The 27,238-nt window shown below is 43.7% G+C and overlaps 1 protein-coding gene across 4 annotated transcripts; it reads right to left on the bottom strand.

The window, feature by feature from the left end:
* P4HA2 (prolyl 4-hydroxylase subunit alpha 2) lies at positions 1 to 27,238 on the bottom strand. Of its 4 annotated transcripts, XM_027747636.2 has the most exons (17): positions 27,155 to 27,238; positions 26,023 to 26,125; positions 20,260 to 20,356; positions 18,467 to 18,563; positions 17,127 to 17,278; positions 15,490 to 15,627; positions 14,497 to 14,736; positions 12,607 to 12,818; positions 11,678 to 11,854; positions 8,046 to 8,116; positions 7,712 to 7,811; positions 6,715 to 6,768; positions 4,078 to 4,137; positions 3,939 to 4,004; positions 1,765 to 1,833; positions 1,282 to 1,378; positions 1 to 516 (listed from the first exon to the last, which is right to left on the bottom strand). In XM_027747636.2, exons 3-17 carry the CDS (start codon positions 20,336 to 20,338, stop codon positions 446 to 448), a joined length of 1,683 nt encoding a protein of 560 aa, XP_027603437.1. In that variant the 5' UTR covers positions 20,339 to 20,356; positions 26,023 to 26,125; positions 27,155 to 27,238; the 3' UTR covers positions 1 to 445. The 4 variants fall into 4 exon arrangements, with proteins under 4 accessions (XP_027603437.1, XP_027603440.1, XP_027603439.1 ...); XM_027747639.2 differs by lacking the exon at positions 3,939 to 4,004; XM_027747638.2 differs by lacking the exon at positions 4,078 to 4,137.

Genomic DNA, 27,238 nt, shown 5'->3' with positions numbered 1-27,238 from the left:
TCACTTCTGGAAAGAACATTTATTTTTGTTTCAAAACTTGTGATCCATAGAAATACAACAAAATCAACATGTACACAAAACTTTAAAAAAAACCCAACCAAACAACTTTGGTTCAAAGAAATATTTAACATCTAAATCTTCTGAGGTACAAAAGGCACAAGACCAAGCACCCAAACACTGAATTGCCCACAGCACTGTTTGCACCACTACTACAGAGGAAGACTGGAGGGGGGAAGGTAGGGGGACATGGAAATAACAGCACCCAAAACACAAGGATGTGTACAATACCATTTACTTTCTTTCACAGGTGTTAGATAATTTGTTGTCCTTTTTGTGTAAAGTGACAGGACTCTTGGAGAAAAAGATGGATCATTTCTTAGAAATGAATTGGAACAAACAACAGTAGAAAAGGAAACAGAAACAAAGGTCTGCAGCAGGTTGGGGTTCAGTCAACCTCTGTTCTCCCACAAGGTCTTAAGAATTCATTTCCTCTTTCATGAAACCATTTGTTTGAAACTGTGGAGACAAGGAATTGGAGTTAGTCACCACCATGTACACAGTGTGAGTGTCACCACTACCCAGTTGGTTACACCAAGTAAAATCTCATCTCTCAGTCTGAGGATCCATGCTTAGAGTTCTCTACTCACCCCAGGGGAAATACATACAAAGATGCAAAGGGCCGGGGAAGAAAGGATCTTCCCAACTGCACAGTTGTGGAGCCAAGAGCAGCAGAGCAGTGTACTCTGGCTCTGGGATCACTGTACTCTGGCTCTGGGATCGCTGACAGGCCAGCGTGCTCTGGCACTCCAGGGGAACACCTTGGAGGCTGGGGAGGGCAGGTGTGGGAAGGGATGACATGAAGTTTGAGAAGCTTCAGCAGTAAGCAAAAACTCCTAGACATTCCCATTTACATTACAAGGAGCTCTCATCCTTTTGCAGTTAAAACTATGCACAAAGTTTTGTAAGAACAGACCTGATTCTGGCCAAACGATAATTCAAGTTATCCTGACGCTGATGCACCACAAAACCCAGTGACATTCTTACACTTTGTGCTGTCATTGGCAACAAAACAAACTCACTAGAAAAGCTACAGCTAAACAATGAAGCTGCTTAATGCTTCATGAGACTGATTGTGGGAAATTTCATTAGGGCCAAATGATTCTGGTAGTGAAAATGGCAACACTCAGGTTATTAAATGCTGTTATAAGGGGTCAGTATATCCCCAAATTGCATATACATGAGCCTTCCTTCAGGTTTTGTTTCTAGAGGAGAATTACTTACCCCATTTACACCCTACTAGTACTGGACAAGCTGCATGCCTTGTTCTGTAATCCCCCTCACCACTTCTGAAGAGATTGTACCAGAACACTGCTGTTCCCTGAAAAGTGAAATCAGATGTGGATTAGTCAGGGCCAGGGGAAGTTACAGGTCACACCAAGGAGGGGGGGTGCCTCTGAATTCAGCTACAGGCCCTTAGGAAGCACTGGAACAGATCACCACTGACAGCTCATGGAGAACCTTCAGCACCACTCTGACTCAGAGTACAGAGGAGTTCTACCTGAACACAGGTTTATTTTGCTAAAAGCAGCTGTACAGAGAAACTGTTCACTTTATACATTACAAAAAAAGGGAGATGCCTTTTAGTCTGCAAGATCAGCAATGCAGAGCATTTTGTCACATCAGCTGACTTTTACATGGACTGTGCTGAGGCAGGGACAGTAACTAGAGAGAGAAGAAACCAACCAAAACACAAACAGGCTTTACCTTCTTGGGCCATATTGCTGCCCCAAAATCTGGGAAAACTGTAGCTCCTCCAGCTTCTACGTCGCTCATCTGAGAAAACAAAGCCCACAAACTGTCCATTTAAAGGTTTTATATCCATGCAGTCCCACAAGCTAAAGTGCCCCAAGGCCTGAGATTTCCACTTGCACCTCTACAAGGGGCACTGAAGAGAAAGGATGTGCTTCAACCAGCACCAACTGCAGAAGTAGCAGTACCTGTTGCTGAAGAATTTTCTTTCAGCTCAAGGCTTTTGTCCAGGTTATTTATGTCTAGATTATATAGTGTTTACTTCAACTATCCACTAGCAGTTGGGTACCTGCAGTGTTAATGAGCTAATGCTCTAGAACAAGAGAAAGGACTACAGAGTAAGTGTTTCAAGAATTTCATTCCAGTTTATGGTCCAATTAGGAAAACCAGTGTCTGTTAAACCACATGTTTCCTCATAAATTGAAACCATGCCTTTGGAAATATTTTTCATGATTTAGTTTATGCATCTTGGTCAACCACTTCAAAAACTATACAAACTATTAGAAAACCTCACTTTCTGCACCATTTCTATGCTGTTCACCAGCAATGTTATACCACTACAAGAGCTTTATGCAGCTCAAGCTTTAACACCTACAGCTATGGGACTCTAAAGAAAAGCATTTATGCTTTGCCCTTCTACACTGGCATGAATTTAACCCTATTGAATCCATCAGTAGCAAGGGATTCATCATAAATTCTAGACTTGACCCAAACCCCACTGAAATTCCTGGGGACACTCCCATTAAAAACAGAAAGTCTTTCCACTGATTTCAGTAAGTTTTGGGTCACATTCTGATTAAAAGAAATAAATGAGTTGGATCCAGCTCCCACTAAACTTTGAAACTACTATTAATACACCCCCCAAGCCCCCATATTCTCTGTTGCAACTTGGATTTCTGTTTAAAGCAGATGTTATTACCACTCTGGTGTCCTCCTGCTTGGCACCTACAATAAAAGGGCACAAGATGCCACAGGTACCAGGTGTTTGCCCCTACCAGCTAGAAAGCCTGTGCATGCAACTTTGCAAGTTAATACCTGTGTCTTAGCAACACAACCACTCTTTTTAGTAAGGCTGTTGGCACATGTGTGATGTGTTCTACATGGGAGAAACAAGGGCAAAGTGCCTTTGACCATGTACAGCTGGCAGAGAATAAGGGGTGTGTAATTCCCTCTAAATCAAGGCTTGTCCAAAATTCTGAGAAGCAAACAAAATACAGGTTGAGTTAACCTTAAAATGAAAACCTCTTTGCAGCAGACTATTTCACAGCTACCTATCTTACTCCAATTTTTGTTTCAGAAATTATTTCCTCCCCCCAACAAGTCAAATTAAAAGTATTTCTGATTCTGTTTTGAGCAGTATTTCACACTCAAAATACCAGCTCAGCCACACATTTTTCATCACAAAATTTTAAAGTTGTATCACTTAGAAGTTAAACATAGATGATTAGGTGATCCTAATGATATAGTGAGTATATGTTTACAGATAAAATATTGTCAGGGGACTGCTGTGAAAGCCTGAGGCCGTGGTGGCAGTGATGTTTAGGATTCCAGTGTACATGGTCTGTGGGCTGTATAATGCATGCAACTAATGGATCTTCCAACTTTGCACTTGCAAACCCACTGGCACCAAGTTTATCAGCTCTGCCTCCTGCATTTGTTGAAGCAGCAGCTATGCCAGAGCACCTCTGGCTTTGGCACACAGCTGAGGAGGAGGCTGACACACCACATCATCAAGTGCTGTCCAACAGTGGTGGCAGAACATGACTGTCTCATTACATGGCTGACAGTCAAGTTCTCCAACATCACACCACAGGAGTACCCCCTACATTTGCCTTTGGAAAATCAGCCAAATTCTCCTCTCCCCACACGGAATCAAAGTAAGTAAAAGATTCCATAGCAGAGTGGCCAAAAAGGGCAAGATGGGTCCTGAATTCAAATTTTCTGCTCTGAGGTTAAATACCACCAGAATTTTATCAGTTCAGATGGGACAGCACCTGATGCTGCAAGAATAATGAAATCCCTACTTCCAGATGTCAGGGGTTTCTCTACAGATAACCAACTGCACAAGCTGTAAATAAGATGCTGCTCAGGTTATGCTCAATGCACAAAGGATCATCAATCATACTTACATAGTTTAAAAAAGTGGCCACACGATTTCCAGTCCCTAACCGCTTGAAAGCATCTGGCTCATCTTTCTATAAAATTAAATGAGAACAAACTGCAAATTTCGAGCTCTCAGACAGCAGACAGACAGACAGAGGTACTTACATAGTTAAGAAACGTCGCTAGCCTATTTCCTTCCGATTTGAGTGTGCTGTCAAAGGGGCGCTGCAACAGACAACAACTTTAACCCCAGTTCCACACAGGCTCCCACCAGAGCCACAGGGAGCTCTGCAGAGATCCTCAGGCCCAGTTCAAAGAGCTGGCAGAGAAAGGGGACAGTTCATTCGGGGCGCCAGGGAAGCCATCCCAAGCTGCATGCACGGAGGAGCTGCACCAAAGCCATTCTGAGGGCAGAGGAGAAGCAGTGCCTGTGGCACACACGTTAGCCAAGGAAGGTTAACAACAGGCCATTGTTGTCCTGGGCACTCATCCAAAGTCAACAGCTGAGGTGAATACAAAAAAACCTAATCTTCACTGGGCTCTAGATAACACAGCAGATTCTCATAGACACAGCAACTCAAAGAAATACTGTCATGAGAGGAGAATATGCATTTTTTTTGCCAGCAGACAAAACTGTAGAGTAGCAATAATGAACTTCTTTCAGGTGGTTGCCTGTCTACAACTAAAGACCACATCAAAAAGATCAAATTGTCTTTAATCTGTAAGAAAAATTGAGTTTCATTTGTCGAAGTAGGAGATCTCACTGGTGCCAGTTTAGAAGCAGAAAGAAAATCTAGAATACCAGTGTCTCTCTTAACTTTTCATTTCATTTGTTTGAAGGTTATTTACATTGCTAATAGTCAGGAAATCATTTCAGTCAGGAGATCTTCAAGTGCATTCTTACACACAAAAACAATATTTAACATTTAAAGAATAAATCAGTATTTAAAAAGACAAACAGTAAGGAAAACCACAGCCACTGTCTCTAAGGTGTTGCAGTTCAATCTACTTGAAATATATTTTAAGAAATAAGAGGCCTTTCCTGAAATGGGTTCACAAAATCCCCAAGACTCTGCCTGTGCAAATTCAACCCAGAAGAGCAAACACTGGAGCACTGAGATACAGGGGATTCCCTGGTTACTGCCACTGATGTGAAACCCATGAATTTCTGAACTTCAAGAGCAAAAAAAAAAAAAAAAAAAAATCTAACTCGAACAATTACTAAAATCTCCAAGTTGCAATATGCAACTATTGAAGTGCCCCTATTTGAGAACTGAGAGGGAACAAAAAGCTGCAAGGCTGATCACAGCAAATCTGTGATGCACAGAGAGCCTGCAGGACCAGCCCAGAACTGCAGCAACCTCTGCGACCGCCCGGCCCCGGCTGACCCTGCAGCCAAGGGCACGTTCCAAGTGGAGCTCTGCCCCAGCTGCCTCTTCCAACAGCAAAGCCCACACTGGCCAGTTTGATGCCTGAGGTCCCTTGAGTTCAAAGGCTTTGAAGAGAATTTGAGAGCATTTGCTTGACTCAGGAAACGAAGCAGTCAAAGCTAACAGGAAAATTGTCTCAGCGGGCCAAAGCTAACAAGTATGAGCTTCCATGGTGTTGAAACTCAGGATTTTTTTATTTTATTTTTTAAACAGTGCTAAGTTGGGTGGCTTCAGTTCTGCACTCAGCTGTTGGGTTGTGTGCTCTGGCTGCAGCAATGCCTTCTACCAGGTAAAACCACCCTGACAGTCTGAATTAAGCCAGATTCCACTGAAGTACCACAGAAAGCAAGACATCAGATGGGTTTTATATTTGAAACTACCAGTCACTACAGCTCTTCAGTGTGATTAGCAGGTTCATGAAGTGGCTCAGGGTAATTATTAAGAATTTACTCTTCTTTTCTCCCAGCCTGGAGCAAACCAGAGCTGTTCTCTGCCAGGCAGAGCCCTCTAGTGCCTGGTGTGGATCCAGCACCCACCACCGGTACATTCCCCTGCTCCTGGAGCACTGTCCTCCTTAACACTGACCCAGGAAACCCCACATCAGTGAGGCTGGAAAAGACCTCTGAGATCTTCAAGTCCAACCTGTGACCAAACAGCACCTTGTCAACCAGACCAGAGCACTCAGTGCCAGTCCAGCCTTTCCTTAAAACACCTCCAGGGACAGTGACCCCACCACCTCCCTGGCAGCCCATTCCAATATTAATCACCCTTGCTGAAGAAATTCTTCTTAGTGTCCAGCCTGAACAGGACACTGTCCAAATGCTAAAAACTAGCATCATAATACCCTCTTGAGAGCCCAGAGCTGCAGCCACAATAAGGCTTTTGCCAGAAGGGCTGTATGACCCGTGAGGATTTCCATAATGGCTACTTTTTTTGGTGGGAATGTGGAGTATCTCTCCTCCTCGGCCACCTCCTCCAAAATGCTTTAAGACATCCAGCAAAACAGGATTTGGACAACCTCGTGGAACTCAAAAGCCTAATGGAATAAGGCAAACACAACTCAGGGCTTGCAGACCCCAGTTTACAAATGAAGCAATGGAAAGCACATTCAAGTGCTACGTGGCTCTTTTACTGTCTATACTGTGCAAGGAATCGAGGTCACAGAGATATGCAGGAAGATCTGTTCATTATTCTCTTGAACTGTCAGCATCAGAGAAGGCAGTGCAAAGGCTTTCCAAAAGTCACAGTCCATCCATGCAACAGGCCTGCATGATAACTGCTATAACAAAAAACAGTTTCAACAGTGTTCTCTCAAACCAAGCCGCTCCCCCCTCCCCATCCCTCCAAGAAATAATTGCAAGTGTGATCTTACCCTAGAAAAATCAAAGTGTGGCTCATACTGCCCTCCCATTCCGTAGTTGGCAACCTACAGCATGGAAGGAAGCACAAACATCCACTGAACTGCAAGTGGCTGCTGCTGCTGAACAGCATTTGCTCTCAGAAATCCAAAACATGCTCTGAGAAACAGCACTCTGTGGCAAGATTGTTATCTATAGCACACTTCATTTCTTTTTAGATTGCCAGGAGGGAGGTACACAGATGAGAAATGACTTCAGTGCTTTTTCCCTTTCGTAGTTCGAGGGTTTCTACTTATCACTAAAACAGCCTGTTTCGTGTGAATTAGCAGCAATAGCTTTACCACACACTTGCTTCTCTCTGAAGAGAAGGCAGCTGAGTGGGATCAATTCTCTGTGTCCAGCTTAGGAGACAGAATTAGATTTGTTGTGTGATTTGTTACATCCACATGTCCCTCCAGGACTACAGAAGGCTCAAAGTAGATTAAAAGCACCCCTTTGCTTACTTTACCTGACCACCACATAACATATGATTTAGCTACTCTGAGGCTGCATTTAACATGTCTCCCAGATCCTTACACCATTGCCTGGTTTCTGTGGATATTCTGTAATAAAGCACTTTCATCAGGCTCTGAAACAGGAACTCAAGGAGCATGGAGGAAGAGAAGCAGCAAACAGGGCAGGTACAGCTACTCTGGCAGTGCTGCACCACTGCTACTCTCCTTCCCCTCCCCAACAGCCAGTGGTCAGAATTCATATGAGGACTACAGCAGGACTATGAAAAGTATTTGGGTCTTTGAAAGGTTCAAATAGAAGGAGGTTCAGCTTTTGCAGACTTGAAAATAAACAGCAGGCATTTTTCTCAAAACAAACTGGTAAATCACAGATTCCTGCACAAAGTCATCTTCCATTTCTTCGATATCTCCACCCTTCTCTGCCAAGCACACTCAGGGCAAACATCCACCTGCACCAGACCACCAGCTAATTCCACCAGGATGAAGCCAGTGCACTGACCTGCAAGAGCTCAGCTGTCTTCACTGTCAGCCCTGTGATCTGCTGCATTCGTTGGTTCACCTTGGCCACAACAGGATCATCATCTTCCTCCAACCATGAGCTGGCACAAGGGAAGGATAGAAACACGTTATTTTGGAATACTAACCACAAGAACATGCTTCCTAAGGCAGAAGGATTCTTCTGCCCTCAGTTAGATGGCTGAAAGAGCCATTTTCCATGCATTTGTTGGGAAGCTTTGGTTACATGCAAAGCAGTTCAAGTTTTCAGCTGTAGGTAGGAAGCAGACAACAGCTGTTAAGCACAAAAACCTTAGAGCTCAACTCTTCTCTCTTACCTCTTTGACACCCTGTAGCTAGCCACTGTAAGGACACCGGTTTTGGGATCACGTACTGTGGCTCGTGCCAGCTGTGTCAAAAAAAATCCCAAGGGGGAAGAAACACATCAACTACAGGATAGAAATTTTTTTTTTATCTCATCTTAACCAAAAATCAAAACCTGGTTTGTCCAACTTCAATATATACCACTGAATGAAAGTTAGAGCTCCAACCTAGAGTTTGTTCTGATTTCACACTCAAACAGTACATGCAGAAACACAAGTACAATCCAGCACCTGCAATTGATCCTGGGAAAATAGTCTGATTTGAGTGCACAAGCCATGATATTCATTGAATCCATGAGTTCCTTGCTGAACACGTTTTGGAGGCACTTTTTTAAACAGCTGGAGTCAATATTAGCAAGAGGGAACAACAACGAAAGCTAAGAACATATGAAGCCCAAGTTCCTGGCATAGAGAAAAATCACTGGATACTCCAGAAATTTAATCAGCCCGCTCCTGATGTGGACTAAAATAACCCTACCTCATTCTCAAATGAAAAATAACAAGTGAAAACTTTTACAGAATGAGTTACAAATTATGGGGTAGGCAAATCCAGTGGTAGAAAACTCCTGAGGGCAACTCTCAACATTCCTGTGCTCAGATTTTCCAGCTGGAAGACACCTGGAACATCTAGTTCAGAGACAGTTTGAGATGTATTATTACATGATGAAGATAACTGTAAAAAGCACAGCTCACCTGTAAGTTTTAAGCAGTGAGTTTATCACCGTGTTTAGGCCATATCACCAGATTTGTAGGAGAAATTTGGAATTTGGCAAAACTGATGAGGTTTGCTGTGGTGTCAGTGACTGCTAACAACACAGCAGGTCTCTTTGGTTTCATACTTGCAGCTGAGAACAAGAACTGGGACAGTCCTTTCTTTGACTGTAAGCTCAGACCACATTTAAATTTAAACTCCTGCAAACCACAAACACTCTAAATCATGCCTCCTTCCTTCCACTTAATTACAGGTCATAGAAAGCCTTTTTATTTGAAAAGCCACCTTCTCTGGAGCATGCAGTCATTATTTCCCTCATTTTTCCCTCCAATAAGTCTCCAGCCAGCTTTACAATCCATGTCAGCTGTCTTGTCCCTCTACAAGAGTTCTTGGCACAGCTGTTGCTGTAATTCTGACTCACTGCTATTTTGTTCCAGATTTCTCCTGCATAAATCATAACAGACGAGCCAGGCTGACTGAGTGCTGTTCTTCACTTGTACACTGAAGCACAGCTTTGGGGATATAATTTTTGCTTCCCAACCTTTTCATTCTGCTGCCATTTTCAAGCTTGTATATACTTGATTTCTGCACCTAGCATTTGATCTAAATAAGTCAGAACTAACATTGATATTATTCCCTATCTGCTCTGATAGACAGGCTTCTTCACTTCAGACATACAATCTACATCTCAGTTGGTGTAATCAGCTGATAAATGTGAGGCTTCCTCTCTCAGGGTGGAGAAATCAGCCTTATACCAGGCATTTGCTGGGCTTTGAGGAATCATCATAACACACTACACTGGCCAGAAGCCTCATCTAGTTTTCCTCTGGGAGTCTGTGTTTAGTTTAGCAGGCACTCCCTTGGCTTTTCCTTCTGAAATTGTGCACTGCTGGAACCCTGCAGCACCAAGTTCAGAGGTCTTCACATCCCCCCAGCTCCAGGCCATGGTTTTGCCTGTTCAGACATGCCTGGGTTGCAGGTAACATTCCGAATTTTGGGAATAAGGTTCTCCTACTTTGATGGCAGACCTGTCCCAATGCTATCTGCATCAACAGAGTTAAGAATTCCCTTGACCCTCCCCAGCCAGCTCTGATGGATTGCCTGAAAAACTGGAACTATTCTTTGGAAGAGGAGTAAGAGTGATTGCATTTTGCAAGGCAAGCATGCAAACCCACTTGACTGCAGCTACTCCCAATCACATACAGATGTTGTTTCTCTACAAAAAATATTGGCAAGTGTAAACTGAGATAATGTTGAAGTGCTTGGACTCAAAAGTAGAAATTTCTTGCAAAATGTGTTTTAGAATAAAGAAAAGTGCTCATCTTTCTAAGCCTAAAACTAAAATACCACTTCAGACTTCTATCTGAAAGCTCCCATAATTACTAACTAAAATCTCCTGGCTAAAATTAAGCTGTATTTATTAAGGACCATCTCATCACAGGACTTGCATTTTCCATTCTTTCAGTAGTACTACAGAATTTAAAGTTATTCCTGCAGTTGAATATAGACAGATTAAAAAAAAAAAACCACAACCCACCCTCAAAATGGTTGCTTTTTTTTTTAAAATCAAAAAGTTTCATCTGACTCTTAAGACCATAATATTGACCTACTCCTATAGGGACTGATCCCAGTCCTACACTACAGAGATTAAATGAAAAATTCCTCTGACATTAGTAGTATAAGCAGAACTCAGTGAGCAAGACTTAAGACTTTCCATAAAACTTTGAATAAAAAGGGAAAATAAAAAAAAAAAGCTGCCTTTAGAAAGCTCTTTATTTGATAAAATAGATTAAGTGACGTGCTCTATGTGAATGCTTCCATTTTATCTGAAGCTCTTGAAGTTTTATAGTATGATGTAATAGGAAAAAGTCTCCATTTATGGAGGTGAGAGTCCTCCCTGGGACAGGAGTGTTCTGCCAACACTTCCATAGCTGGCTGGTAGTCATACAAGTCCAGCTTCACAAACATCCCAAATTATTCATGTTCTTGGGAAGCCTCAGTTTCTCAATCTGTTTCTAACTATTTATGCTTGCATTTAGAAATACATACAGAAGGGTAATTCTCCATGGGAATTTTAGTGCCATATTTCAGAGCAGTAGCCCAAAGAGGGCTAAAATGAACCCCTCATCTATAAGCCATGAGGTGTTCAGTTTTACTGCTTCTGAGACCTGACAGAAAAGCTCAGGTGTAGCATCTATTACTGCTGTCACACTGCCAAACCCCTCTTGCCAGACAGGTGACAGGGAGGAAATTCCATTTCCAGAAAAATCAGTGAGATAATCACTACCTTTGCATTAGGTAGCTGCTTTTTTATTGTGTGCAGGGCCACCAGAACTCACACCATGCCCAACAGGTAACACCTATGGCTTAAAACAGAAGCAGAGGATTCCAGGACCCCCTAAGCAAAACAAACAAGGCTCTAGATATTTTCCTAGCACAATTTAAAAAAAAAAAAAAAAATCCCTATTTTTCCTTCCTACTTCTGTTGAGATTTGGGCTTTTTAAATGTCATTTAAGTCTGGCTCCATTTCAAAAGGCAGACTTCAGGCATACTGCACACCTACTGCTATCGCTGTAAGTCACTCACCATCTCCCTTTTCAGGTCTTTTCAGGTTAATTGCTTAAAAGCTTTCTAAGCCATTTACTGAGAGCTTTGCATAATTAAGTGCAACAATGCATAAATACCTTCGGGAGCCTGGGCTTTACGGTCCTACATCACCAGGCAGTTTCCAAATGGTTCCCCTTAGGCTCACAGCTGCAGTGTATCATCTGTGGTATGAAACCAGATCTTTCAAATCCTTTGCCTAGTCTTTGCTAACGGAGATTAAAGCATGGAATTAGCAGTCATTAGTGAGATGGAAAAAGGGAAACTTACCCTTGGCTTAGCTAGTTGTTTAATTTTCTCGATTTCTTCATCAGACATGACATCATAGTATCGTACAATATGAGGGCTGTCCCATTCATCCTCCTCCTTAAAGGGAGCTATGAGCAGGTGGGGGTTTCTGTTTCCATCGTGGTACCTACAAAACAGCCTTTTTTGTCTTCGAGGTGTCTGAAACAAAATGCCAAACAAAGCATTGTTTGCTCAAACACTTCATGAACTGAAAACACGTAAGACAAGAAAAGAAAATGAAGCTTCATTCCACAAACACTGTAAAAACCATCAGCTGGCCAGCAGATATGAGAGGCAAGCAGGAGTGATTCTGCAATTTACTGCTAATAAAAAACAAGGTATTCCACTCAAGGTGCCACTGAGCAACACCTGAAACACAGATTAAATAAAGAACTACACAAGCAACCAGCTGTAAAAAAGCCTGGTTTTTATAATTAAGGTTATGCAGATGGAATAAATTGATTCTTTTTCCTGCACTAAGAATTAAAGCCGTGTTTTTTGAGAGGTACTGAAGACTCATTGGTCAAAATAGTCACCACAGGACATGTCTTTAAGTTGCAAAAGGGAAGGAACAATGTGATTCCATAAGCAAATTATAAGCAGCTCTCAGGGGAAAAAGGCTCCTTGGATATCTGTACAGCTGGCTTTAAAAGGGCTGAGTAGACAGACTGAGGAGAATCAATTTTCAACAACCTCTAAGAGGTACAGCTGAGAGCTGTTTGTGTGTCTAGGATTAAGAGTTAAAAGTGGAGAAGCCAAGACATAAGGCACAAACCTCAGCCTGGGCAGAACTACATTTAACTTCTTCTGAAAGCAGCTTTACAGAAGGAAGAACTTAACGTGTCCCACACTAAGCTTGACCACCCTTATGCCAAGGCAGCACAGTCAGGAAATTCTTGTCTTTCTCTTACCATTTTCACCCCTTCCCCTCTGCAAAGGGCCTCGTAGATGTCCCGCTCTGGCAGGTAGTCAAGAGGCCTCTCATAGGCTCCACTCTGCACCACAGCTTCTGTCGTTGTCCTGGTCCTGTTTACTGGCTTTTCTCTCTCCTTCTCCTCTCTTTCCTTCTCCAGCAGCTTCTCAAAGTACCTCAGGTTGCTGCCTGCTCTCTCGTGAGTGCTGTCTTCATGGGGACAAAAGCACACACAGCCAGTGACCTTTGCAATCTCAGGAGCTGTTAGTATGTACAAGCCTTTGAATCAAGACAGCAACAGTTCTTCCCTTCCTAAACCAATCATCAGGCTCCAGTCTGCACTAAAAACCAGCACTGGGAAGTTTGTGTCTTTACAGAGGAAAGAGAGGCGCAGTGTGCAAAAGAATCTTTTCTGGAAAAACCCATCACAAAACTTGTATTCCGAGGAAAAAAAAAAACAGTAGAAGTTTTTGGTCTTCACATTCCTCATTTTCTCTCAACTTTTCTGCCCAGTTCTACCCAAGATAAGCAGATCACAGAGCTCATCAGCCAAGATCAGGCCAGCACTCTTGCTGCACCCCTGCTCTCCACACTGTACAAGCACCCTTTAACCAGGGACTGTGGTGGAATCCAGCCAGTCTCCAGTTCCAAAGACTTCCCCCACGTTAGGAAGCTCCAAGGTGTGTGTTACCACCTTACAGCCCACCTACAGCATCCATCCCCAGCTGTCCCAGGTTTATAGGGGAGGTATCCTGGATCACAGCACCTTTGACAGATCATCAGTGATTCATTAGTGACGTTGGTGTGAATCAAACATCAACAGATCTTTACCCTGCACAACTAAGAAGGAACCTGTTCACCAGTGTTTCTGGACACTGGCACCTAGAACAGGTTCTTTCCCTTCTGGCCCTGCCAAGCTTATTGTGTTTATCTTGTGGAACCAACCCCAAAGGTCACTGCAGTCACCACTCATGAGAGCACAGATAAGGAAGCTGAGCCCAGAGCAGAGGAAGCTGCTGCTCCCAGGGGAGAATGCCAAGTCTGCTTCACTGTTTGCTGCTGATAAGGATTTGCATTTATCAGTGCTAAACCCCATTGCAGAGGGAGCTAGATTCAATATATATTCACAGTCTTATAAATTTTAATCTAAGAATCCTAATGTCTGCAGAAATTAGACCAATACATGTTTTTCAATAGGAAGGTTTCACCCACACTCAGGATGCTGCTAACATCTAAACTAAGAACCACAGCTCATTAAAAACCCAACAAATACATAACACAGTAAATGCTAACTCTAATTGAGGAGGACAGACCTTTCCAATGCAGGAAGCAGGCAAAGCTGGATAGGAAGCAATGATTATTTGGTTATTCAAGAGAAAGTTCGAAACAGTCCAGAAATAAAAGCAGGTTTTAAGAAACTCAATCTGTTCTGAATATTCAGAAATAAATACTTTAAGATCTCAGGCAAAGTATTCTTCTGGCATTGAAGAGTACCTGCACTGAGGAAAAAAAAGGAGTATCTGAAGTCAGTAGGACTTGACAGAAGGTGCAGCACTCTGCCCAAGTCTGTGGCAGCCTCAGTCTCCACTTGAGACAAGCAAGGCTTGAACCATTGCCCAGCACAGTGTCTCAGCACACTGCAGCAAAGCCCACGGGTCCTGCAGTCACACACTGGGGGCTCTGGGTAACAACAGCAGGGACCATCAGACAGCTTGTTAAAGATACTTCATGTATAAATAACCGGATTTTTTCCAGGACCCACATTTATTTTAAGTCCTCTGTCAGGACCTCCTCCCAGCCAGCTCACAGCGTGCTGGGGCCACCAGTGCCCTCAGCTCTGCTGGCAGAGCTGCCCAGGCAGACAGACAGACGTGCCTTTTGTCCTTACCCAGGGATATCAGGCGCCTGGTGAGCTCCATGGCCCTGTGCAGGTCCCCAAACTGGAACACAGCATAGCTGAGATAATCCAGGATCTCCACTTTGCTGACTGCAGTTTCCTCCCCCTCGTCGTGCTGCTTCAGGGCCTGCTCCATCCAGAGCACGGTGTGATAATAGTCCCCGTCGTTGTAGGCTGTCTTCCCCATGCCAAAGCAGTCACCTACTGTCAAGGTGGATCTATATTTTGCTCCTAAAAGCAAAAAGACAGTTTTGAGCAATCCACACAGAAGCACTTTTGCCTTCAAATACATTGATGAATATCTGTAAGTACATATTTTTGTCATCCAAAAATGCTTCCAAAAGGCAATTCTTTGACAATATTGTAGGTTCAGTATTAAAATGGTCACCTCCGGAATTAAAGAGAAAATTCTATCCTAATTCTATTTTAATTAATTCCTTTGGAAACCAAGAGAAGTTTAGCAGAAATTATAGTGTTCAGCTATTGTGTTTTCTATTGTAGACAAAGGCAGAGAAGCCTGACTACAGGCAGAGCCAGCTTGTTTCTCTTTACTGGAGATCTATATTTGTGCATAAGCAAGCTGATGGTTATTTAGACAAACTGGGTACACATCTGACTGTAACTGCACTGCTCTTCAGTTGCTCCAGCTCAGCAGATGCACAGACTTAAAACTAAGTTCATTATTAAACCTCCACATATAATAACTAAAACCACTGAGTCAGCTCATCTACTTTCACTCTGCCAATGCCTGTTCAGTTTGTAACCAGTGTTGGCAGTAACCATAACCTGTTTCAGTAAGTCTCTCATAAGCAGCAGCAACAAACACTTATCAGGTCTCAGCTACCAAGACATCCCACCGTGTCTCTGTACTTTCTGAAACATCTGTGGCAAAAACTGTTAATCCCCATTTCACAAAGGGCTTTTGGAGAGAGCTTGAGGATGTTCCCACTTCTGTTCAAGCAGAGGAGACCCTGGTGCACTTACCTGGTAAGTTCCCTCGGGACAGAGTCTCAGGATCCAGTTTATAGGTGTCCTGCAGACGCATCAGAGCCTTCGCAGCTCCAGTCTCATCCTCCTCAGTCGGAAAAAACTGGCGTTGGATTGTCAGATTTGCAATAAAGCCTTTGCAGTAAAAGGGAAAGACATTACTTCCAGAGCTTGAATAAATATCAGTACTGGATTAATACAGAAGAGGAAACATCTGCTTTGGCTTGGGAAATGAGATTCAAATAATCCAGATTTAAAGCTTTATTAGGCTCACAAGTTATAAACACATTGTTTTCTGTCTCATTTTATGAAATACAGTTAATGAGGAAAAAATAAGGGACAAATAACTAAACACCTCAGTTTTCTTGTCACACAATTACTGAAGTACAACGTGAACCTAATCATCTTCATTTTCCTGTAATGTCTCTTTTTGGCATGAAAACTTTAAATAGTTTTCATCAGTTCTCTTGCAATATCCACAGAGACAACTGTGGATTGTAATACTGGTCAAGGATCTCCAACTCTGTACTCCAACCTGTAAAGCCATAAGAGCTTTTCAAATCTCAGTTCAAGGGACAGAGACCCTGATCCAGGATCACCTCAGTAGGGTTGGACCTTACCCAGTGAGAGGGTTAAACCTGACAAGTAAAACTTGTCAAAAAAAAATTTATTCAGAAATAAAATTAAATGCACTACATAACATATCAAGGCTACACAGCAGGCTGGCTGGGCAGGACTGGGAGCCATCACCTGAAGGAAAACAAACCAACTATTTCCACTCATGCAGCAAGAAAAAGTATGAAAGGAAACCTTTACAGAAAGAATTGGTGACAGAAGTACTCAAAAGAATTGAGTATTTTATTTCCATCTAGGATGACTATTCCAAAAGGCAATAAAAGTCTTGGCTGGAAAAAACTTCCAAGTACCTAAACTTCAGCATATGCAGAGAAGAAAGGGAAAACATGCAGTGTTCTGCCTGAAAAACATTGCCACCTCTACCTCACTGTCAAGGAGTCCAGTAAAAATAAACCTTTAAAAAAAAAAAAAAGCTATGGAAGCAAATTCAGCCAGACACTGACAAAATGATGCAAAACCAAGGATTAGTATTGGAAGCACTTGATTTAGAAGCATAAGTTTACAGATAGCAACTGTACATTATCCTGTTATCAACAGACTACCTATGAACATCTGCCAACTCTCAATGATACAAATTCATTCACCAATTCAGTATGGGACTCATTTTGAATCTTAATCTTATCTACTGATCAACATGATTAAACAAAGATCAACAAGAGAAGGAACAGACAGGGAAAGCAGATGAAGTAGTTTATATATAAAGGAACATAACCCAACAGTTGGCACCACAGCTGACAATTTTAGTATATCCTTTTCTCCCTTTTCCCCAAATAAAGCAGGTCACAGTTTCTTTGAGCCCTCCCTGAGTGTTCCAGTGGCAGCTTTCCCTCTCCTGGCTGACCAGCACACAAGTGGCCATTAGAAACAAACACTAGTTTGCTTCAAACAAACTTGGCAATAGTATTTAAACCACAGCTGAGCTTGTGGTTTTCCAGAACACGAGGGGATAAACAACTGTCCTAAGGCTGCCTCCCAGTAGCTCCCCAGGAACTCCTTACCATGTGTTGTATCCTGAAGAACCAGGTTTTCCAATTCCAGCCAGTCAGTGTTCAAACGCTTCACGAGCTTATATGCATTGACAGGGTGTGCCAGGTACCCTTCTGGATCAGAGGTTGATTTGCTGGTCAGTGCATCCATTTTTTCAGCCCAGCTGGAATGAGAAGTGTGCACCTCAGCCTGAGAACAATTCATGAATGCACATCTTCCTTAAGTCATTCCAATTACATACCTAGATCCAATTATTGCTGCTTTTGCTATCAAAACCAGCTTTCAACCTTTCAACTTCAGAAGTATAAAGCAGATTTTTTTTTTAAGTTACAACAGTTTCTTTTAAAATGAAATAATTTCCCTGATTACTACTTTAAACCTTACTACAGTAAGCATGCATCTCACTTGCAATGAGTCTTAAAAGCACCAGTTTATACACAGAATGAACAGACCTTGTCATTATCGATACTTAAGGAGGAGACTGCTTCTCCTCCAAAGGGCAGCTTTTCAAGAAAAGAACATTTTGGGTATATGTCACGAGAATTCCTATCATTTCACTCCTCCACAGCCCCATCCTCACCCTACACTCCCAAAGGGTCACATTGACATGTACAGCCTGGAGTTCAGAAACTCTTTGGAAAGCTTGGCTCCTTTTAGAGGCACTGGGCTCTTCTGAACCTGGACCTCATTTAGACTATCCTAGTGTCACACCCTAGTAGACACTGCTTTTGGCTAGATAAGCATTAACAATCTTCCCTCATGGACACAGAAAATTGCAGTTGTCAGCAAAAGCCTTTCAAGTGATCCAAGCAATCAGGACAATGTCTGACATGTGCCACAGCCAGGTCAACAACTGAAGAGAAAAAGGCAGGAGAACTGTCTCTGAGGGGTGTCTGTGGGCAAAGCCAGCATGGGATGGAATCCAGGGATTCAGGATGCACCACCACACAATGCCCCTGGCACACTCTGCCCTTGTAAGGGGGCTGATGGCACGAAACAACAGGTAGCACAGAGTACTGGCACACAGGGGCATTCAGCTCACGTGACAAGACTCCTCTGATGTGACTTGTGCCCTCTCCACAGGAGTTCTGTGATGGCATAAGGACCAGGCAAAGAAGGAAGGGCCCAGCAAACCACCATTTCTAAAGAAGCAAATTCTAAATGACATTTAAAGCAGGGACCCCTCCTTGCAGGTTTATGGACACAAATTAAACTAAGTTAGTACCTCTGGTCTCACTGTGATCATCTGCTGAGGACATACCAACAGCAGAGAGTGGTGACAAAGGTGGGGTGCGACTGAACACAGATGAGCCATTTTGTCACTCTTCATTACACAAACCTCCTCCCCTACCTTTTAATCTGAGAGAGTTTGTTCTCCTCTGCTCGGATATATTCCTTTAGAGACTGGACCAAGTCTTTCTCTGCATAAATCAGGTCTGTCATTTGACCTAAGAAGAGAGCAGGAGCAAATGTTCATCAGACCTAAAAAAGTAATGATTTCCAAGTACACAGAAGACAAACCTTAAATGCTCTAGGGCTATGAAAACCACCATAAAGAACAGACAAATGAAGGGTGTGCACTTCAATGCCTGTAAACCACAACAGCTATTAGAGATACAAGTCTGGCATTCAGATCCTTCCAGGGGCTTTTGAAGTCTCAGCTTCAGTGGCTCATGCAGCTTTGCTGTGACCCTCCCATTGACTTTTAGCATTGCAAGTGTATGCAGGACAATAAAAATAAAGGGTTTACATTCATACAGCTATTGAGTTGAAGCAACAAAAGATCCAAAGAGTTGCCAAAGCATCTGTGCTACATATGGATACAGATTAGGTCACACTAACAAATTATTAACCTAATCACTGGCATCATTTAAATTTACAGCTCTGCAATCTGGGTAACTGTGGAAACACAGCCTAACATTACATACAGAGGGATTTCAGATTAATGTTCATAGATGACACACACACTCTCTCCTGATCAGCATTAGTGGGAATTGCTCACACGTCTGTCCTAATTGCTATGACAAACTTGGCTTTTCGAAGCCCAAACCGAAAGACTGGCTGAGATTTGCAAATGCAGCCACAGTTTCAGCTGCAGCATTCCAAAGTCATTATTAATGAGGCATGGTTAAGCAGATAGCAGGCAGCAGGCTGTGCTATTTTCAGAGTTAGGAAAGGTTCAGAAACAGGTAAGTGTAAAAAAAAGGTGATCCTTTGGGGAAACTTTACATAAAAATCTGCTTAACTCAGGAAAATGAGAAGCAAACAATAGACATGTAGTTCAATATTGTTTAGCCAAGCCCAGAGCAGGGAGCACGTGAGGAGGTTGGCAGTGGGACAGCTCTGCTGGCTCCAGCTGAGCAGTTCCACAGTGGTGCAAAATAACCCACCAGGAGTTCTGAGCTTTGCCATTCAGAAGCACAGCTCCCCTGACTCAAAGGACATCCTGGAGAACAGCCAGTGGTAGTTAATCAGCCTCTAAAGCCCTTATGGAAGGGAAGTCCCCACACTGCTCCATGGGAAAACATTGGGCCAAGTTACAGCAGAAAACTCAGTTTGTGCTTATTTTGAGGCTCTGCCACAATCAAACTTGGTTGTATCACATCCATTAGAACACAGGAACTAAAGTGTCACAAAAATCAATTTGTTTTTAGAATTTATAATAATGTGAATTCTTCAGGATTTACTCAGGCCTAACAAAACACACAAGGCAAGGGGGTTATTAATTTTTACTTCTGACACCCAAATCCAACTTTTTGGGAAAACAGGAGACTTCAGGTCCTGTGAAAACACATATTTCACATACTTATCATTTCAATTGTTTTCATAAATCAAATTCAGGACTAAGCTTTTTAGCATAAAAAGTTGTGCTGTGTTAAAGACAACAACAGATGCACAATTCTTAATAGAACACAGGCCCCGCCTTATTTTATTGACAGAGGCCCCAGAGAAACTTGTATCCTGTTGGTCACAGTGTGCTAAATTACCCAACTGCAAACAAACTGCAGAAGAGCAGCATTTCCTAGTACAGACAGTGTTTGACAGGGCCATGTGAAGAAAGCCATGTGCTTTAGCTGTGAACTTGAACAGTTCTGGCAATCACATTAACTCCAGCACAGCATCGGGCACTGGTTCCTTCCATACCTATGGAGGTGAAGAACTCTGCTTCTGTGAGCCAGAACAAAACACAGCTGAGGAACACCAACTGCAGCCAGGGCTTCATCTTCCAGACAGCTCAAACCTGTAACAAATTGAAAGGAAAAGGAGGAGTAAAATTAGTTAACTTACTTGTGAGAAAACAACCCAAGGCATTAATCTTTACCTTCAGTCATTTTATCCTCATGAAAATTATTTATGCCCTTGAAAGACCGAATTCTAATTAGTAAAGCTTGAAAAAAGTCTTCAACTACAAAAGCTCTTAGTTAACAGTCTTAAATGCTATCTTGTATACTCTTTGGGATTTACATGAAAGGCACTGGAAAGCCCACATGAGAGAAGTAAAGGAAGCAATATATTGTCCACTGAGACAGTGAGAACAAGCTCTTTTGCAAGAGCAGCTCAGTGCCTTCCATGTCATGCATAACTAGAGCTGGAAAATATGAGACTCACAAAATTGTATTATATTCCAATAATAATAAGTCTAAATTAAATGGTCAGACTTACAGCATGCTATAAAATTCAGTTATATAAGACCTGTCTAGAAACACAAATAGTGAGAAAGCCAAATAGAGAAATAGAGCATTTTGTAGCGTGGAAGAGGCAGCAATGGTTGGAAAAGTTAAAAGTGAAATTTCCAGCTCTGCTTATTCAAGATGCATCATCTCAGCATATTGGCCTCTGGGCACAGGCCTTATGACTTCTGTATTTCAAAGGCTGTGCCAGTTTAGAAACTCAGCCCCCAGAGATGGAGGCTAAAAGCAGATTGCTGTGCTTCCAAAAGCACAGCCTGAGGGAGCATGGAAGGGAAAGGCAGCCCCAGCAGACAGGGTCAGGTGAAGGAAGGGATGCAAGGTGTGTACAGAAGAGCCTTCTGCGAGCTGCAATCCTCTTGGGAGATCTGATGGCCAGGATCACCATTTCCAGTGAATTTATGAGGTGCTTGGATGCACTTGGATCAGCCCACAGCTCACTCTGGAGCTGCCTGTTCACCAAGCAGGACCAGCCACCACAGCCAGCCCCGAGCAGGAGCACAGCTGCTCAAACACTGAGCTCAGGAACACCCTGCACAGTGGCAGAGGGAGGGTGGCAGCTCCTCACCTTGATTCAAAAACCAATTATTCCTTTTTCCTACCCCATATACCTGGGTACACTGGTGGCTGGAAATGATCACTTGCAACCTGCAACCAAATACAGCAAAAATGCAGCTATTTGGGGCAAAATGGAACCACTTAATCTGAGGAGAAAGAGGAATGGAGGGGAGAAGAGAAAATACATGGAATATCCTAAAATTTCAAACAATGCAGCACGTAGGAAGGCATTAAAATAAGATAGTTCTGGAAAAGCTCTAGCTTTTTATTCCCTTGGGCTCCACATATCTGCCTGCATGGCAGGAGGCAGAAGATGAAAAGTGGATACTGCCCTTTCCTTCCGGGATTTTCAAGCCCACAGCACAACAGAACCCTCAGATGAGCTCATGAGTGCCAGGGACACAAACACCAAACACACCAGTGACACCACCATCACTGAGAACACCAGAAATAGCTCTGTCCTCTGCTGGGTATTACCACATGGCAAGATGATTGTTTTAAAATTATTCTTCCGATTGCTTTACAAGACTACACAAGCAATTAGAAACGTTTACCACAACAGTTTGCAAGCATGAGTAAGCAGGAAAATGTCTCACAGCATCACAATAAGTCTTCTCCTTTCTCTCTTCTGTTTCTCACCCTCCTGCAAACCACATATTCCCAAACTGCTTGTTCAAGTCAGTTCAGAACTAGTACATGGGTAATCTGAGAATTGAGCAAAGCTGAGTGAATAGTACCATGCAGAGGTCTGCCAATACTACAAGCCACAATAAGTGATGTAGCAGAAAGCCCAGCAAGTCAAGAACACTTGGGAAGTACATTAATTTGGATATATTAAGCCTCGTCTGTCCATCTGCATAGCCTGTCATCATTTAATGGAGTGGTTTTTTGGATGCACAACAGAAAGCCTGGGAGAACAATTACAAGGGAATTTTCCAGTTAAAACAACACAACTCTACATTCTGCTGCACCTCCCCACCATGTTCTCTCATGGCTGAGGATATCTGCCAAGAAGTACACTTACTACAGCTAGCAGCTTGTCTTTATAGCAGATCTTTAACAGTTTTACCATCCTACTCAGTTTTACTTGAGTCAATAAACAGAAACTTCAGTAAACAGAGAAAGCAGCTCTTGCTGAACAAGCAGGACACCTGGCTGCAGGGTTTGCAGATTGTTTGTACACATTCTTTTCACAGCTGTTACTGGGAAAACCAGCACAAATAATGAATTACAGGAGGTTGAATAACCACAGTCTTGGACAGCAGGAGTATGTGTGCACAGACACACGTATGCCTGCCCACCCCACCCCAGCTGAACCATCTGCTAACAAAGAGGGAAAGAGGGGCAGAAGGGGCACTAGCAGCTCCTGCCTCAATAATGGAGACAAATATTTACAAAGCCAGTCTGTTTTATTCAAACAGAAATGCCAGATAATAGGCCTGTGTAGAACAAATACTGCCTATGCTCTTGGCTTTTTTTTTCTACTTCTTTACAGTGTAGTACCCTAATGAATCATTGCTCCCACTGGAAAGAGTGCTGTCAGGCTTCAGAGAGTACTGGCAGCAGGAAAGAAGGTCCTTCTAGACAAAATAGTCCAGGCTGGAATTTTTCTTCACAAGTTAGACTGAATTCTTTATTAAATAAGCTTTCTGAAAGCTCTTAATCAACATGATATAAAAATACACACTTGACCCATAAAAGAAAAGTTGCTTGCACATCCACCAGGGTTATCAGTTCCTCACCCACTCAGAAACCAATATCCAGTCACTGGAGACTCAAGCCAACTTCCAGAGCCAGGAGGGAGGACTTTTTTTCAGGTCAGAAGGGGAAACAAATACCTATTACTCATCCAGTGCCTTTAGGACTCAACTTCTGATCGAACTGATATGCTGCAGTCTCCTTTGTTCACCACAGAACAAGAGTCCTCCAGTTGCCTGACAGTCTAAGTAAGAACAGGGACTAAAAAAGCAAGTCCTTCATCCAGGCTTCAAACTTGCACACCCCTCTCAGGCAGAAGAATTAAATTAAGTGGAACCAATATAAGACCAGTCTGGGTAACGTAAAGAATAAAAGTTATGCTCTTTATTGTGGTAAATCAGGCCAGAGTGTGACTCATGCTCTTATGTGAACACTCATTTTCTCACATGAATTCCAGGACAAACCCCACAATGTTCTTCCACTCCACACTTAGAGGTGACAGCACTCCCTTTGCTATGGGGCTTCTCTCAGGAAGCTGTGGATCTGGGCTGGGATGTAGCTGCTCCAAACTGCTACCAGCCAAGTCACCTCTCTTTCCAGGGGCTAGGTGGGAGGGGAATTTTTTTTCTTCCAAGAAATTAAGGCAGACCACTGTTCCCTAGTGTGGTTCCATTCTTACAGACCCTCAGGTTGCTACAGAGGCATCAAGTTTGTGAGACAAAGTATCACAACTAGCTACTGTCAAAATCTGATTAAGATACCATTTTTCCAAACTACCAGAATACAATGTACAAGCTGATGACAAAAGGTTACAGCCCAGTCTCCTCCTCTGTGCTTGCCTGTGCTATTGAAGACACCTGGAAAAGCACTCCTAAAACAGCTGCTAACACAGGCATCTAAATTTAAAATATCATGGTGAAGTCCAACAAGCAAATCACTACTTCAAGGTCACCTCAGGCCACAGATGAATTCTTGGTGCACACACAGTCGGGGCCCACACGCCAGGCTCTGAAGGATGGTCCATCCTCAGACAGCAATTTGAGGTCAGACTCTTGGATGAGACAGGTCTGTCTGGGGCTTCTCCAAATGCCAGTGCTTTCCACCCTGTCTTATTGCCTGCAGACACAGCAAGGGGTAGTGGTGCAGATGGCTTCATCCCCATCCCCTCCACAAACAGTGGAGCTCCAAAAGGAGGCAATAACCTGCTATCAGCATTGTCAGCTGCAGATAAGGCTAATTAGATTTAAGTGGAAAATGGCACAAACAAAAAACTGCAAGACTGCTTACTTAGAGCCAAAAGAAGGGCTTAATTGCAAACAGATTTTCAAGTTGTTGCCATGGAAGAGCTTCTCTCAGTACCAATCAAGAAAACCATCCAGCTTGTAGCAGTATTTCAAGTCTTGCAGAATAGCCTGACACATGATAGCAGCTATAAAACTACTTAGAAATTATTAAATGCTAAGGAAAGATTAATTTCATCCTAAGGAAAAAACCTACACCATTGCCTGAAGACTCTGAAGCAAGTAATTCAGACCTGAAATTCATTATCCACATGCACTCAGATGCTCCAACGTTCAACCCCTCCTCTGAGCCAAAGAACTCTTGATTTAAACACCTGTCAGAGCCCCACCAAGACCATGCTGTTATTCTGGACCTCATGTCAGGAGTCACCTCACACTCATCCTCAGTCCTACCCAGGGACAGCAGGGACTGCTCCCCTGCAGCACTGGGAGCCTCCTCACAGGTGAGTTCTCTCTCCACCCAGCTCCTTCCCCCAGAGCATGTTGGCTTTACTGCTCAGAGCAGCTTGTGCCAACATCACCACCTTTCTTTACAAAGGATTTAATGTGCATCTGAAAACAATTATAATTGCCTAGCAAATAACTCACTACAATTGCCTTGTGTTTTTCAGGGCAAGTCAAAAGAAAGTGAGGAAGAAGCTGCTCATTTGCAAGCATTAATGAGGATACAACACATTCGCACACAACTGCAGGCATTTCTTCTAATACAAAATAAATTACAGCTACCTTAGAAGCCATAATCATCTTGATTAGCTCCCCACAGTTTTTTAAAGCCACAGCAAAGAATGTTTCTTCCACACTCCAGTAGACAACAAAATTGATGCCAGTCTAAGGCACAGCAAATCTGCCTTCAACTTACTCTGCAAGCTCTGCCCATATGAAGCAGCCTGGAGTCAGATCCCACACTGTTTGTGAAGACAGTAAGATTCCATGCTCTTTTTCCACTACAGCTTGTTTTTTCAGCATTAGCATTTAGACTGCATTTTACTGTGCAAAGCCCATAACTTTGATATATCATCATACTTAATATACCCTGCCATTTGCTCCCATATAGCACAAAAAATATCCTCCTGTTCAGAAATAAGGGTGGAGGTTTTTTTAATATTAAAAGGTCTACTGTCAGTGAACTATTTCTTCCATTTAATATCAGCAATTTAATTAAAATCCGACATTATCTCAGAGGTGCAGGGGTTGTCTCTGCTCTAACATCATCCTAGCACATGCCCACTTTCCATACTCCACGTTCCCATGCCTCAGACATATAGAAAACCATACACAAAAATCAGAACTAGTCATAGGAAAAATATCTATGTTTACAGCTTGCTTCTTTGGAGGTTTGCCAATGTGCACAACATGGAAATTATAAACAGATTGAATTCCTGACTTAAACCTCGACTGAAAAACTTCTTATGCTAACTGGTAAATCCTGCTCCCTCTGCTGTCACTGTCTTTGAAGTACATAATTCCTGCACTGCTTCCCAAAGTATGATTAATCACATTAAAAAATTGCATCTCAAGAAATTATGGCATTAGCAAGAAGCCCCATTCTCGTCTGTTTGTGTCAGAGCAGTGCCAATTTACAACTGCAGAATAATGCTCTGCTTGTGAAATGTGAGTGGCAGTTATTGGTTGCTATATATATATATATACTCACAACATACCTGTGGGATTATTTCCAAGTCCTTAATGCCAGAAAGATGAAGTATTACCCTGGTAAAGATGGCTGCAGTGGCCGCTCAGCTCAGCTCCACCCTCACAGAGCACCTATAAAATTAAAGAGCAAGAGGTTTTGTTACAAAAACTTCTTCTGGGGAAGCTCACCTTCAGGATTTACTACTGAGGAAGAGGGGTGATTACCGGCTAGGAACACCAAACATCACAAAGTCAGACAGCTCCAAAAACAGTCTTTATTTACACATCCTCCCTGCTTCCAGGTTACAAGGACATTCTTTGCTGCTTGAAATAAAATCATTCCTGTCTGGTCAAAGGCATGTTTTGCATTACTATGACACAACAAGCCGCTGTGCCCCAGCTGAGCTGCGATAACACTCCAGTGCCTTCAGCTTTCACTCCAGCCCAGTCCCGTGCGCTGCCCTTGCGGAACCTTCTCCTCTGGGGCTGCGGCCGCTGCCCCGCCGGGTCACCCCCGGCTGCTGCGCTCCCCTGGCTTGTCCCCAGCCCAGCTGCACGGCTGTGTGCTCCGACCCACACACGGACGGGCTTTTTTGGGTAACGCAACACGAGACGCGAGCGGAGCAAGTGAGGTTCCAACACCTTCACGAAGCATCGCTGGCTCTGCGCTGAGCCCACGGCCGGCAGGGATCGCGCACAGGCAATTAACGATTAACGCAGCTGGCACATCCAACCGGGAACACCAGTGCCACCGAGCCCAGAGGGCAGGAAACGAGGAGCCAGCCCTCGCACGGTACCTGTAACCGCGACACCTGTGACGCGCTCACAAACACCCCAGGGATGTTTCGCGATGCCACGCTCCCCCCTTGTCCCGCAGCGCCCGGCCCGGGGGCGGCACCGGACCCGCCCCGGACCCCCGAGCGGGGCCGGACCCGCCGAGCCCCGGCAGCGGCGCGGGCGCTGCCCGGGGCCGGCCGAGCGTTTAAACTGAGCAGAGCAAGGCTGGACGCGCGGAGCCAGCGCAGAGCCCGGCTTAGGGCTCAGCGCTCCCGGGACCGCCGCGAGTGCCGGGGGCTGCGGCACCGGGCACAGCCCCTCAGCGCGGGACCGGCCCAGCCCCTGCCCGGCCTGGCTCAGCCCAGCCCCGTCCCGGTCGCTCACCCGGTCCCGGTCGCTCCCCCCGTCCCGCTCCGTGCCGCGCTCTCCGCTCCCCGTTTCTAGAACCGCCCGGGCCGTTCCAGCCGC

This window comes from Pipra filicauda, unplaced genomic scaffold (genome assembly GCF_003945595.2).
Source record: "Pipra filicauda isolate LSUMZ 115617 unplaced genomic scaffold, ASM394559v2 scaffold89_size2521313_pilon, whole genome shotgun sequence".
In the NCBI taxonomy this organism is placed as follows: Eukaryota; Metazoa; Chordata; class Aves; order Passeriformes; family Pipridae; genus Pipra; species Pipra filicauda.
Note: the sequence above shows the minus strand (reverse complement) of the source record. Positions and strands in the feature narration are given on the sequence as shown.